At 30.2% G+C, this 15,961-nt stretch overlaps 1 protein-coding gene across 1 annotated transcript in view; it reads right to left on the bottom strand.

Annotated features, from left to right (window-relative positions):
* sgg (shaggy) overlaps window positions 1–15,071 on the bottom strand; it is a 96,564-nt gene extending 81,493 nt beyond the window's left edge. Inside the window, exon 1 of the mRNA XM_065507917.1 lies at window positions 14,561–15,071. Coding sequence (XP_065363989.1) covers window positions 14,561–14,645 — 85 coding nt within the window. The 5' untranslated portion in view covers window positions 14,646–15,071. The remainder of the gene's footprint in view (window positions 1–14,560) is intronic.
* Between the last annotated feature and the right edge of the window lie 890 nt (window positions 15,072–15,961).

The raw sequence follows: 15,961 nt of genomic DNA, 5'->3' as shown, positions 1-15,961 counted from the left end.
TGCTTACGATTGTACCAATGATTATTTTAAAGATCATTGGAAGAGCCTTCCTGGTCATCATCATACAGCCTTTCACAGCATGATCGGACACAAGTTGTTATTACAGTGTTCTAAATTGTAGTTACTATAAGTAGTTTTTTCTTTTCTTGTCATGTTCGAAATCTTCCATAAGATACATATGACACTCCATGATGCTTAGAAGGTTAGATGGATGTTAATAGCTTGAGATCCCTGATCTTGAGTATTAAAACAGCTCTTACTGCCGTAATATCAACATTAGGTACAGCACAGTCCCAGAACACCAGGATGTGTTAGAGCGAATGAACTTAGGTTATGTAGAAAAGGCAGTCAGCTCTATAGAATGATACATGTGGATCCTCCACGAATCCAGTTGTGATACCTGATTAGAAAGAGGTTAAAAAGTGTAAAGCAAATCAAATTAATCCCACAAATCATAATGATCAAAAGCGTATGAAGTTGTTCATTCGCCACTTCCTTACTCTATTGTACACTCAGACTTTGTTGGATGATCTTGGATCAGAATTATCTTAGAAGGAGACGGACTGCAATGGAATCTATTGTCTTGGAGTGTATTAGAAACTATCATCGACATTTTTATTCGGTTGAAAGGCCTATCGATGCGGCATCGTTGGATTGGGGACATCCGAAATGTCTAATTTTCCATGACTCTGGAGCATAAATCGGTCTGAATTTGACCGATGACATGGGTTATGTTATATTTGAGGTCCGAAATGATTTGTGGATTATTCGTATAGATCTGCGACTTAAGATAACCCAACAAGAAAAAGTATAACGGTGTCAATAGCACGATCTCGGTGGGCAGTTAACATCACCTCCACCTTAGATGACCATGACCTCAAAACGCTCGTGCAGAAGGCCCTATGTGTCACGTAGCGCCGTCCTGTTGTAACTACATGTCGTTAGTGTCCATATCATTCAATTCAGACCAAAAGAAGTAGGTAATCATTGACCTATAGCGCTCGCCGGTCTCAAAGAAATATGAACGGCTTCATTGGTCAAAATCCACACCAAACAGTGACTTTTTCTGGATGCATTGTACGCTCTTGGATCTCATGTGGTTTGGTATTGCCAAATTCCTTTGTTGACGTAAACATTCATCCAAAAATGAGCTTCACCGCTAAATATGATATTTTGATGAAAATTTCTGTCAGTTTCCATCTGCTCCAGAGCCCATTTAGCAAACACAAGTCGTTTACCATCAGCTCCTGGCTCAGTCGCAGCTTAAACACATTGATTTTTAATCGAATAAGCAGTTTTTAAACCCCCTTCCAAAATCGCCTATTTCTCTAATTTCCAGCGATTTTTTTCTTACAAAAATTTAAACCTAATTTCCATCAAACAACAAGTTGTCATCACTTTTTGTTGTAAGAGTACAACAACAAACTAATAACAAGAATAACAACAACATTAACAGATTCATGTACTGTAGGCCAATGTAAAAAAAAAACACAAAAATTATCATAAATGAGCACATACATATGTGTATAATTTTTACAAATTTAGTGAGCAGAGAATGGAGCAGAATAAAAACTATAAATATTATAGAGTACAAAAAAAATAATGCTTTCTATAGAATAGTACGTGTGGAGAAGTCGAACAAAAACAAATTAGAAAGACGAATAATGAACGTTTTAACAGAAACAAAAAATCAATGAAAAAAAACACAAGTTCAACTTGATTTAAGGAGGTCGGATGTTTTGAATATTTTTTTTAATAGAAAATTAATAAAGTTAAGGTATTAAATTAATAATTTTAAAGGAAAGATAAAGTTTTAATAAAGAAATGATACAAACAAATTAAGTGACAAATAAAGTATTATGAAAATGTTAAGGCAAAATTCAACAATTCAAATAGAATATGAAGAAAATGTATAAAAAATAATAATAAAAAATCGATGGAACGTTGAATTCAATTAAAAAAAGAAGAGTTTTGATAAAACATTGGATTAAATTTTTAAGATAATCGTTTGTTCAATTACTTTGACAAAAATAAAACAGTCGAAATTAAATATTGTGTAATTTAAAACATTTAATAGTGTCTAATCCATCTTTAATTCTAATGCAAATGTTCAGATTTTACCCAAAATTGTGTTTAGTGAGAAATTTTGAAATTTGTTTAACCAAAAATTGTCCTTAATCGTTAACCATTTGGATTTAATGGTTTAACTGCTCATGATATCCTTCATGCTATTCCGAACCTAGAAAATGGTCGTATCTCCAAGTATGCAGATGTCCAAAAATTGGATCGACAAATCCTAGTTGATCTGAAGCATACTAATATCCAAATAATCCAATTCCATAGTAGTCCATACGTAATTGTCCAAAGTTACGAATCAACAGTGACGTTCTAAGTTAATTCCTTGCCTTACCTAGCTATTCGGACTTTACTCCAAGTGGTTACTTATCCAAAAGTTAGTCATACTCTCCGTAGTTGTATGTATGCCGATTGTGTCTCTATGCAAGAAGCAAAAGACAAGTTCGTTCCTAATGGATTTTCTATTAGAAATTGGGTGGAAAACGATTCATCCTGAAGTTTATTGGAAGAAATCTTCATCAACAAATCTACCAAAAATCCTGCTGCAAACGATCTGGAATGAAGGTACAAAGAGAAGAAAGCCGCTTTCACCGAAATCCTTACAGAAATGGCATAACTTCCAATCCAGTAACTACATTCACAATGAGATCCGAATTCCAATCCAGAAAAATATTCCTAACGCTGAAATCCAACTCCATGGGTTTCGCATATGCAGCCGCGTTATGCATCCGAATAGCTGATGGTATTGAGAGATCCAGTCACTTAATGCCATCCAACACGAAGAATATTCCTAATGTAAAAATTTATTTTGCATATTTTTCAAAATTGAATATTTCTGATTTGAATTTAAATTTTCTACGTGAAATTCGTACTGTTTTCCGATTCCTTTATTCCATCCATTCAATATTGCGTTTTCATTTTCTATTTAATGAAACTCATAATATTTACCGAAAATCACGACACAAAGCACCCTAACTTATTTATTCCATTCCAACGCACACTAACTTGAATTAATCCTTGAATTTATCCTTAAATGATAACAATTTAATTTTAAATATTGAATTTTACAATATTGTATTTCTTTTGTAATATGAATTGTAATCCTAATTTCCAAATATCTTGAATTACTAATATTAATTTCAAAGTTTTCCTTATAGCGAAAACAATTGCTTTGTTTTTCCTTTCATTTTTTTGCATATCTATATTAAATTATTCTGAGTACAAAATCTAAACAATTTTGTTTCGGCTCAGAGAGTTTGAACAACCTTAATATTTATCCAGCCCTTTCCCCCTTCACCCAGTTTTTAAAGTTTTTTTTTTTAAAGTTTAAACAATTTATTTTCCTATTCTGTTTAATTTACCTTCAAATATTCTTTACCAAACTTTAATTGCACATTTTGAAAACAATTAAAACATTTTAAACCAACATTTCTTCATAATTATCATTATTTTTCTATATTTCTAAAATCATCATAAAACATTTCCTTGTGTACCTTGTATTTTGGCTATTATAAATGTATTTTTTCTTTTTCTGTTTAATTTTCCTTTAAAAATATAATTTATAAGTTTATTTTTATATTATAATTATGTATTTATAAATTATTAATATTTTTAATGAAATGAGTGCACAAGTGAGTGACCCTCGTTAATATTCTATTAAAAATTGTTGTACGTATAAATACATACATATGAGTATGATTGAGTATTTTCACGAATATTTTTGTTTTAATTTTCTTATTTTTATTTATTGCATGATTTTGACTCGTGCAGTTCTTATGAGAGTGTGAATTATTATTGTTGTTTTGTTTTTGTATGGTAATAAAAAACAACAACAACAACATGAATAAGAAAAGAGTTGCGTGCAATTTATTTTTGTACACTACTCATATCATAAACATACACACACACACACACGCATGACTTTTCATGCAGGGTTGGAAAATTTGGTACTATTGTGTTTTCAGCATTGATAAATAAAGCAGTATTTTTTGGGAAATACAATTCACAATCTTGTGTATTCGTATCGAAAATTTATGCAATGATGTATTTCTATAATTTTGTTAGTGTAAAGTAAAAATGCAATGATGCAGGACGAATTGCACAACATTGTGAATTGGGCTATTATTAAAAACATCAATTTAGTGAAATGTAAATTTTCCTTCTAAGGAATCAAGTCAATAGTGCTGTATGGATTCTGTGGCGCATTCTGATTTGAAGATGTTGGCTTTCACACGATTGCTTCTAAGTTCTATACGTAGAGTTTTTCGCTATAAGGATAAGGAGCTAAACTTAAAGAAAATTAAACTTTTAATCACCTTGTTGAACTACTGTCTGAGATACAGTTTAACTTTTCGAGAGTGAAAACAGGATTACAATACAGATCTTCCTAATACAAAACAATGAATGCATGAATCATAAAGACGGACCGTAATTTTGGGATTTGGACAAAGAAACCTTGCTAGCAACCTACTCGACGATTGGTCGGTCAGTGGTCAACTATGCTGCTCCAGTTCGTTGAATGAAGAAATATTCAAAGGTGTCAAAATGCAGCCTTAAGGACCGTCACAGGCTGCCTTAAAATTACCTCCGAAATTACCTTCACGAGAAAACTAAGGTTCTATCTGTGAAGGAACACAACGTCATGTTGACGCAACAGTTCCTTCTGGGACATCACATAATAGGACCTACGTAAATAAGAGGAGAGCATACAGAGGCATGTGCAGGATCCATTTGATCGCAGCTCGTATATGACAGCTTTGAATGACATTCATAGACGCCATCAATTCCGTATACCGATAGCAGACACCGAGAATATTCTGCCGCGTAAAACAAGAGTCATTCTGGCATAACTAAGATCAGGATGGAGCAACAGGTTTAATGCCATTTGACCGTGCCGTCCTCAACTTATACCCAGCACGTTATCAGGGTCCTCATTATACCCTCCACATATTCAACTGTCCAGCCATCCCCAAGTAGAAAAATTCCTTGGACTTAATCTACATGCTGCTACAACAACAAAATTATGTAATGGCTGTTTCCTATATTTAAATGTAAATAAAACAAAGTTTGTGTGAGATATCATCGACATTTTTTATTCATTTGAAAGGCCTATCAATGCTATTATATATGGAATATAACATCGTGCAAATGTCCGCCGTTTCTTCGTTGGGTGATCTGCAGCGTCGTTCTCAAAGAAATATGGATCGATAAGGATACAGACTGTGACTTGTTCTTGATATTGGACGGTCATGGATATCATGTCGATTGGTATCGTTCCAAAATCGACAATTTTGCTTGTTGACGTACCCATTCATCCAGAAATGGACCCCATCGCTGAAGTTGATTTTTTATGAAAATTATTGTTAGTTTTCAACTGCTCCAGGACCCTTTCAGTGAACATACGTCGTGGTCTATGGTAATCTATGGTGATTTGGCAGAACAAACTGAATAAATACCAGCCAATTCGACAGCTGTTGCTCCAAAATATGGAAGATATCAACTGTCAAAGTTCGGAAGTCCCTATTGAAAGACCCTTTATGTAGGAATCAGAGAAAAGGCCCTAAGCTTTCAGAAACTTTAAATTAACATTTTGGAATACAGGCCGATATACATATAAGTTGTAAAAGTTAACCTCTTTGAATGTGAAAAACATTTGAAAGAAGTGATGAAAAAACACTTCTTTCAAATGGTTTTCATGCAAGTTTGTTCGACTCACTTTTCTTTCAACATCGTGGAACTGGAATTTAAATTTAAAAAAAAAATTGTTCAAACAATTGGCTTGAATTGGTATTTCCTTTTTACTGGAGAATGCTATCGTTATAAAGTGTACTACAACTACAATTCACTGGTTTGAAATTGGACTCTAGACTGGAGTTACACTTGTTTTCAACTTAAATTCCAGCAGAAATGGGATTATAGTATCAAAAATAGGATTTTGTATAAAAAATGGTAGAAAAAAAGCCAATAAATTCTACAGAAAAGAATAAGAATTCGTTACCCGTGTGTGAAGTTTTGAAATGATTTTGAGAGACGTCTATAAATAAATTTGTCATAATGAAATAATTTAAAATAGTTAAATTATCTTTATTAGACCGCTTTCACACTAGGCAATTTAGTTGCGCAAGTCTCTTGTGTTTGTAGATGGCAGAGGTAATGTCGGGTTAAAGAGAATGAAATTTTACATGCTGTTTTGTTGTTGGGCAAGAGACTAGCGCAACTAAATTGCCTAGTGTGAAAGGGGTCTTATTCTGTTTATTTCTTATTGTTTTTAGAAGGTCTATTTATGTGTTTTTCTTTCAAGATTCATAAAGGCTCAGCCAAAAGAACTGGTTAAAAAAGTGGACCTGACTTCATTTTATATTTTAGTATTACTATCGTATTGTTAGTTCTTTAATTCAACCTGCTGAAAATAAATTAGTTTTGTGGTTGTTTGCTACCATTTTCAAATCTCAATTAACCATCCCTGTGCTCATTATTCATTTTCATATTACTGTTGTTGTTTGTTTGTTTTTCATTTCCATAAATTTTGTTGTTTTTCGTATTTTTAATAGAGTATTGCCATCATCACCGTTGTCGTTCTGTATGAACGTCAATTTCGAAGAAGAGTATTGCCATTTTGACTCTCAAAGCTAGCATATGATTTTAACATAAAAATACTCAATTTGAAGTTACAAAATTGTAATTATTAAAATATTTGCTAAAAAATAATGCAGGTAAAACAAAAGAAAGCTATGATTTTAAGCAAACTATTATTATTCAATTGAAAATTCAATTTATTTTCAAATATTAAATGAATAAAACGAGAACGTATTACTCCGGGGTATGGGCCCATATCAAAAGAATTAGCTGAGAGCTTTGTTAAGTTCTATTCATGTCAACATGACGTGAAGCATGACACTTTACTATTTATAGCAATTATTTTAGTGACTTAATAGTTTCCCCATAAAGTTAAATAAACTCATTCCTTTAAATGTATATTCAGGTACACAGAAAAAAAAAATTCATAATTGGAATGAATTTTGTAATAAATATTATTAATCGAACTTGACTTTTTTTTCCCAAACTTATTTCATTCAAAATAAGAACATGTTCATAAATATTATAAAATTTTACATGACGGAAATTTTTGCTTTTTTTACTTAATTTTTTTAATAAATTACATTATAATTGTATTATATAATGAATTAGTGCAAGAATATTTGCATAATAGCCATATATTGGCCAATATTTTAAGATAAAAAGGAGAATATGTGAAACTTAAAAATTATCATTAAACATTCATAAATATAAAATCATTTCATCCTCTTAAATCAATTTAATCATTTTCGCGCTTTTTATATCATTTTGTAGCTGAAAATCATAAAAAAAACTAAAAATTTTCCATGAAAAATTTCAAACATTTTTGAACAACATAAAAATAAAAATGAAATTGAAATCAAGCCTTCTACATTTTATTTCAAAACATAAAATATTAAAAAAATCATACTATTTAAGAAATCTTCTATATATATAAAAGAGTAACGTGACTGACTGACTGACTGACTGACTGACTGATTCATTCATCATCGCACAGCCCAAACCGCTAAAGCTAGAAACTTGAAATTCGGGTAATGGGTTCCTTTTACAATATGTAGATCCACTAAGAAGGGATTTTTGGAAATTCGGTCGTTAAGGGGGACAAATGGGGCAAAAACGGGTAAAACCTGTACCTTTATATCTCCAAAACAAATAAACTTAGAAACAATATTTTAAATGCGTCCGCCTGTAATCAAAAAAAGAGCCGACAGGTGTTTGGTACTTTTTTGAAATTCAAAATTCAAGTGGCCATATGGGGTAAAAATAGTCCCCGTAGAACCCTCTGTTAACATGTATATCTCCTACATAAATAAACATAGAAATATTATATTGAATGTATCTGGCTCAGATCAATAAAAACTAGAAATCTTTTTGGTACTTTTTTGAAATTCGAATTCCTAAGGCCTCAAAATTGTTTTCTTTTTTGGTACTTTTTTATCAAAATGTATTTTCTCACTAACAATTCCATGAACTATTATTTTCAAATAGTACGTATTACTAGGTACTTTTTTGAAAATTATTTCTTCACGGGGGACAAAAAGGGGACAAAAAACGGGATAAAAACGGAGATTTGATATTATTTATTCAATTTAAAAATAAAAAAAAGATAAAATATTCTTCCAACCACACAAAAAAGAATCCACAACATGCTATTCGGAAGTCAAATACAAATGGGTAAAAAGGGCCAAATTTCAGTACACTTATATTGGTACTTTTTTGAAATTCATTTCTACTATTCTATTCAAGTAGTTTTATTTTTTTTTTCAATAAAATTGTTTTGCCTCCACTGAGATTCGAACCGATGTAGTTCGGCTACAGTTCAGTAGTCTAAACCCTTAGCCTACACCAGAATGTTTATTTTCATGTTTAGAATACTAATTTTATTTTAAAATATATAGTTTTTCACCCTATTCACCATTAGTTGAATTCTAATGGTGTTGAAAATTCCAATAGTACAGACACAAACCTTAACCTTTTTTGTAAAAATTATTATTTTCACCTTATTCAATAAATTTAAAATTTATTCAACATACAGTTATATGAAATGTATATGGGAATTTATGAGGGAAAATATTAATAACAGTGTTGTAAATATAGTTGGTTTAATGCTATTTGAAATGTTATAGTTTTATTTGATAAAAAACTACAAAACAAATTATTTTGTTGAAATGTGAAACAAAACATAAAATATTCATAAAAATATATTCATTAAAGCATTTCTCAAAAAAAATCACGTGTTTATTCCTATTCGCTAAAATAAGAATTTTGTTCTCGCAAAATTTAATAACAATTTCAGTAAATTAAGGTCCTCATTTTATAAAACAAAACGATTGGAAGCGTAAGCAATTTGTATGAAGAATACTGGGAAAAAAGTTTAAAACTTATTTCCATAGAATTTTATTTTAACGTTTGTCTTTTCGTTTTATAAAATTAGACCCTAAAAAAATTAAAATGTAAAGCACTATGTGTATCTATGAGTAAATCATTATTTATACTCTATTTATCAAGTTTATAAAATCAACTTATATCTCACTCAAATGTAGTATTAGAAACTTTTTATAAATTTAAAAAACAGAATTTACGCAATATGTGTCTCTATGATTAAAACCTTATTCATATTCAATTTATCAAAAGATTATAAAACAAATTTAGGGCCTCATTTTATAAAACGCAACGACAAACGTTAAAATAAAATTCTATGGAAATAAGTTTTAAACTTTTTTCCCAGTATTCTTCATACAAATTGCTTACGCTTCCAAACGTTAAACAAATTGTGTATGAAAAAAATTCAAGTTTAAAACCTTATTACCAGTATTCTTCATACAAATTGCACGCTTTATAAAAAAAAACATTTTTTTAGATAATAACAAATAAATTTTCGCTTAAATAAAATCGTTTACACAAACATTTATTTAAATATTTTTATTTCGATGAATAGACAACACTATTTACATATAACCGTCAACTCATTTGAAAAAAAATAGTTGTGTAATAATAAGTGCTCAAATTTTATAAATTCAATTAAAAGAAAAAATTCTACGTTACTTAGAAATGTAAGTTTTTTAATTTCATATTCCATATATATATATTAATCTTCATTAAGTTTTATTACGTTTTTATCGTGTAAATAAAATGTATATGTACATACATTCACACCACAATTTTTAAAATTTTAAAAAATGATATGCTATTAGGTCATATTGTCATAATGTCCTTATTGTCATAATGTCCTAATATATTATGATAGTTTAAACAATTTTTGTTGTGTTTCAAACAATAATGTTCTAAACTAATAAGACTTTTTGAACTATGTTCATTGTTTTGTCATAAAATAACACTTTTTTTGAAGCACAACAACAATTTGTTTAAACTATCATAATATATTAGGACAATCAGACAGTTTGAATACCCCAAATATGTTGAAAGTGTGTTTAAAAAAATATTTTTACTGAAATTTGATTTCAACTATTGGGTATATGACTTAAAAATGTGGGATTTGCTATAGGTGGCGTATCTTTTGAACCCCTTTTTTAATTTTTAATAACTTTTATATCACTCTAAAGGGTATATATCTGTCATTCATCCTCGCTTAGTTATTGAACATTAAGTGTAAACAACAAAGTTTTTTTTGTCGAATTTTGTGCCAACAAAGCGTCATATGTGGAAAGTTTTGCTTTACTTCTTTCATTTGAAAAACGTGCCGCAGAAGTACACATAGATCACCAAAGCTTATGGTGAACGTGTTCCATCGGTTTCAACGTGCAAGAGATGGTGCATGTTCAGAAGTGATGATTTTGAAACGGAAGGCCCAGGACAACCAAACAATTTGAAGACCAAGATTTTGAGGCATTAATCCGTGAATGTTGTTGTCAAACTCAACATGAGCTTGCAATATCATAGGGAGATACTCAAGAAGCAAAACGTTTGCAAGCAGCAGGATTTGTCAAAAAAAAAGGCAAATTGGGTACCATACGAATCGAAGACGAGATACCTTGAAAAGCGATTTAGCATTTCCGAAATGACGTTTGAACTAACAGTTATTTAATAGTATTTTTGATTTTCATAAACATAGAAAATTCTAAAAGTTAGAATGTGAGTTTCTATGAGACTTAAAAACCAATTACTACTACTATTAATTATCTATCTTCTGGCTGTAATTTTTATTTTGGCGAGTTTTGATAGAGAAATTTATATTTTTCGGAAATTTTTTTTTTGTTTTTGTAGGATGAATCTAAATTTCTTGGAAATAGGAGAAGATTTGCGAATTAATCTTGCTGGAATATTTAGATAGGGTGTTGGTCTATCATGGTCCGTGGTCATATCCTTTAACAGTGCGAGTTCTGGTAGAGAAATTTAAATGTTTCGAAAATTGAAATTGTTTTGGAGGATGAATCTAAATTTCTTGGATGGAATTTATATTCATCCTCCAAAAAATTCCAATTTTCGAAAATTTCTCTATCAGATCTCGCACTGTTAAGGGTTATGGCCACGGACCATGATAGACCAAAACCCTATCTAAATATTCCAGCAAGATTCATCCGCACATTTTCTCCCATTTCCAAGAAATTTAGATTCATTCTACAAAAAAAATAAAATTTTCGAAAAATTTAAATTTCTCTATCAGAACTCGCACTGTTAAAGATTATGACTACGGACCATGATAGACCAACACTCTACCTAAATATTCCAGCAAGATTCATCCGCCCATCTTCTCCCATTTCAAAGAAATTTAGATTCATCCTTCCAAACTGTTAAGGTTATGGCCATGGATTACGATAGAAAAACACCTTGACTATAAATTCCAGCAAGTTCCATCCGACTATCTTCTCCCTTTATCCAGGAATTTAGATTCATCCTCCAAAAAATTTCAATTTTAGAAAAAATTAAATTTCTTTATCAGAACTCGCACTGGTATAGATTATGACCACGGACCATGATAGACCAACACCCTATCTAACTATTCCAGCAAGATTCATCTGCCAATCTTCTCCCATTTCCAAGAAATTTAGATTCATTCTCCAAATTAAATTTTCGTAAAAATTTAATTTCTCTGAACTCGCACTGTTAAAGGTTATGACCATGGACGATGATAGACTAACAGCCTATCTATAAATTCCATCATGTTCCATCCGCCCATCTTTTCCCGTTTTCCTAGAATTCGGATTCAGCCTCCCAAGTATATTAAATTTTGATTTTGGTCAAAATTAAAAAATTATTATCAAAACTCGCTCTGTTAAATATTATGACCACAGATTATCATAGTGGGACAGTTTATCTATAAATTCCAGCAAGTTCATTCCACCTATCTTCTCCCATTTCCAAGAAATTTAGATTCATCCTCCAAAAACATTTTAATTTTCGAAAAATTTAATTTTCCCATCTTCTCCCGTTATACAGGATTTTAGATTCATCCTCCAAAAAATTTAAATTTTCGAAACATTTAAATTTCTCTATCAGAACTCGCACTGTTAAAGGTTATGACCACGGACCATGATAGACCATCTTCTCCCATTTCCAAGAAATTTAGATTCATCCTCAAACAAAATTTAAATTTTCGAAAAATTTAAATTTCTTTATCAGAACTCGCACTGTTAACGGTTATGCCACGGACCATGATAAACCAACACCCTACCTAAATATTCCAGCAAGATTCATCCGCCCATCTTCTACCATTTCCAAAAAATTTAAATTCTTCCTCCCAAAACTTGCACTGTTAAGGGTTATGACCATGGGTTATGATAGAAAAACACCTTGGCTATAAATTCAAGCAAATTCCTTCTGCCCATCTTCTCCCGTTTTTCATGAATTTAGATTCGTCCATCCATAATAATTAAATTTTAAAAATTCCGCAAAAGTATAAAACTATGTTTGACATTTATGATTTGACTTAGTTTTTGGAAAAAACGGGAGATTAGTTCCCGTTTCAATCATTAGTGGTACATTAGGTTCAACCGTGTGGTTATTATTCCATTTTGAATACACTTTCCTTGATTTACAATGTTTAACGGTGTCATGTAAACTTTTAAACATAACTCTGTTAACTCAACTGGTTTGTGTCTAGGGTTATAAATTTCGAAATTTAACTTCACACACATTATTAAATTAGTATATCTTTATCTATCTACTATTAATATTTGCAATTATTATTATGAATTTTCAATTACGCAAGCAGTTTTGAGATGCTTTAATACTTCAAAATATCATGGACTACAAACAATTGTAAGGTGTATTTACTTTACGCAATAATTAAAATTTCTATAATAAACATTTTAAAATAATTTACGTAGTTGTTTTGTTATTTCCACATTATTTCGCTAACGAAGTAGCGGGTTGCATGCTAGTTATTTATAAATGTTATGAATTGAAATCAATGAATTCGAATCATAATATTTATGTTGAAACTTTTTTCTGTGTAGAACTAATTTCTTGTTTTTTTTTAGTTTTTTCATAGAAAAAATATTAAAAGAAAAGTAATGAACTTTCAAGTTTTAGAAAAATTTTGATTTTTTAAATATTAAGACAACTAAACTTAAGCTGTATAAAGCCCTACTATTGAAGCTTAATAATGAAGATTAAAGCTCATAAAAGACTGTATAAAAACCCACAATTGAAGCTTATCTCACAAAACATAATTAAAACAAGTAAGAGAGCTATATTCGGCTGTGCCGAATCTTATATACCCTTCATCAAATTATACTTCAAAATAAAAATTTTAAATATTTTTAGGTAAGTCCCGGTCCACACTGTGAAACATTTGCTGCAAAACATTTTTAAATTCTCCTTTGAAACTATATTCGTGTCCACACAGTGAAGTTTTTGCTTTTCAGTTTTTGACATTTCTGTACAGAACGAATATGAACGAATAAATGTGGATGACATACTCAACTAAAACTTCATGTACATGAAACAGAGTACCCTTTTCCATTCCTCTTTCCACTTTCATCAACAAACTCAAATGTTTTGCAGCAAATGCTTCACAGTATGGATGGGGACTAAACAAAATTTATTTTTTTGCAGTTTTTTCATTTTTGGGAGAAAAAATTTTTTCGAATTGTTTTTAAAATTTTTTCAATTTAATTTTTTTTTTTAAATTTTAAATATTTTTTTTTTGTTTTTTAATATTTAGCGAAAAAAAACTTTTGGTGAAAAAAAATTGGGTTAAAAAATATTTTTCCGATTTTGAGCCATTGTAGGTTCAACTTACTATGGTCTTATATACGTCATTGCAAAGGTCTTTGAAATATCTATCATTAGATATCCATATTGTCTATATTAATGTCTTAGTATTCCAGATATACATATGTAGGTAAAAAATCGAGATTGTCCTGGTTTTTTCCTCATATCTCAGCCATTTGTGGACCGATTTTGCTGATTTTAAATAGCAAACTTCTCGAAAGTAAGTCTGACAGAATTATTGAAGATTTGGATCCCGAAGATATCTGGGGTCTTCAGAAAATTGATTTCAACAGACAGACAGACGGACATGGCTTATGGTCGCAAATGAAAAATGTAGAAATTACAAACGGAATGACAAACTTATATACTCTTCTCAGGAAGGTGAAGGGTATAATAATGAAAACCGCAACAAATTATGAAATTTCTTTCAAAAATTTATCAATTCTAACTGTCCCAACATAGTAATTTCACCACAAAACAAATTCGAATATACTAGAATGTTACACATTTCCAAATAAGAACTTTCCTGACATTTGTAATTAAATTTTTACACAAAACTGGCACAAAACAAAATACAAAACAACAACAATTTCATTTAATATTAATGGCCGGCACACGTAGTGTTAGAATTATAGATCCTTGGAAATGGTATGCCACCACTAAATGTAATACTTGTGTATTTTCTTCTTATTAACTTAAATATGTAATAAAAGTGAAAGAAAAAATGACTTACTGCTTGTTTTAACGCCTCCCAATACTAAATTTGGTGACTGCTTGTTGCCCTCAGCGAATGAGGTTGTCCTTGGACGCCCACTCATATCGTCGTCCGCGTCGTCGACTGCGACTCCTAATGCAGTGGTGTCTTTTGAAGGTTTATCAATGCCGCCTGATGCCTGCGTGTTGGCTGCTTTTATTATTAACACCGGGGAGAAGAAAAAATAATTCTAATAAAGTTGTTGTTGGTGTTTTGGTGTGTGGTGTGTGTTGGTTTGCTAGTGATGTTCCTTAGCAGGTGTTTTCTTTTGTTATTCTTAATCAATTTACAAAAATTACAGGTGTTTTGGGATGCTTTTTATTTTCAAAAATTTCCAACAAACCAAAGTTTAACTTTTACTTTCGTTTAATGTTGAAAATTAAATTGTTTAGCTGTGTTTAGGAAAAGTTATTTTTTAGGCGGTTTAAATACTTTCAAATTAAGAATTTTCAAACCGTTAAAAATCTCTTGTTTTTTTTTTAATTAGAAAAGTTTTCGCTTTTGTTGTTACTGTTGAAATTTAAAAGCTGCAAGGTGAGAGAGAGAGAGAGAAGAATAAATATTAATAAACATTGCAAATTTCATTATGTACATAGTTTGAAAATATAACAAATTTACATTTATATTAATCTTTCAAAAATAAAATTAAGCCTTATTCATTCATTTTGATGATGTTTGGTTATACTTAATATTCATAAAATTTGCATAATTTTAGGAGTTTGTTTACTTTTACGTCAACCTAAAAGTATGCTAATTGTTTTTTGTTGTTATTTGGTTTATAAATAAGTATTAATCTATAGAATGCTAATGATCATATTATAGGCTTAACTGTTTAACAAATTTAATGTTGTCTATGTTTTCTTAAAATCAAAAGATTAGAAGAATTAGAAAATTAAAATTTTATTTACTTCTCATACTTGATTAAAAAGAAAGGTAGGAAAGGAGTATAAAGATGTAAGAATGAAGATAAACTAAGACTGTATGATTTAAGACCTATGATTAGAGCTAAATTAAAATGTCTAGAGATATGAGATTGAAGCTAAACTAGGACTGCATAAAGATCTATGATTGAAGCTAATTAAGACCTAAATTAAGGCAGTATAGAGATCAGGAATTGAAGCGAACTAAGACTTAATAAAGATCTACGATTAAAGCTAAACCAGGTCGTAACAAGTAAGAGTGCTATATTCGGCTGTGCCGAATCTTATATACCCTTCACCAAATTATACTTCAAAATTTTAAATATTTTTAGGTAAACAAAATTTAATTTTTTTTCCAGTTGTTTTTTGAATTATTTGAAAAAAACAATTTTTCGATTGTTATTTTAAATTTAATTATTTTTTTTTTTTAAATTTAAAATTTTTTTTTTTAAATTTTAAA

This window comes from Calliphora vicina, chromosome 4 (genome assembly GCF_958450345.1).
Source record: "Calliphora vicina chromosome 4, idCalVici1.1, whole genome shotgun sequence".
NCBI lineage: Eukaryota > Metazoa > Arthropoda > Insecta > Diptera > Calliphoridae > Calliphora > Calliphora vicina.
Note: the sequence above shows the minus strand (reverse complement) of the source record. Positions and strands in the feature narration are given on the sequence as shown.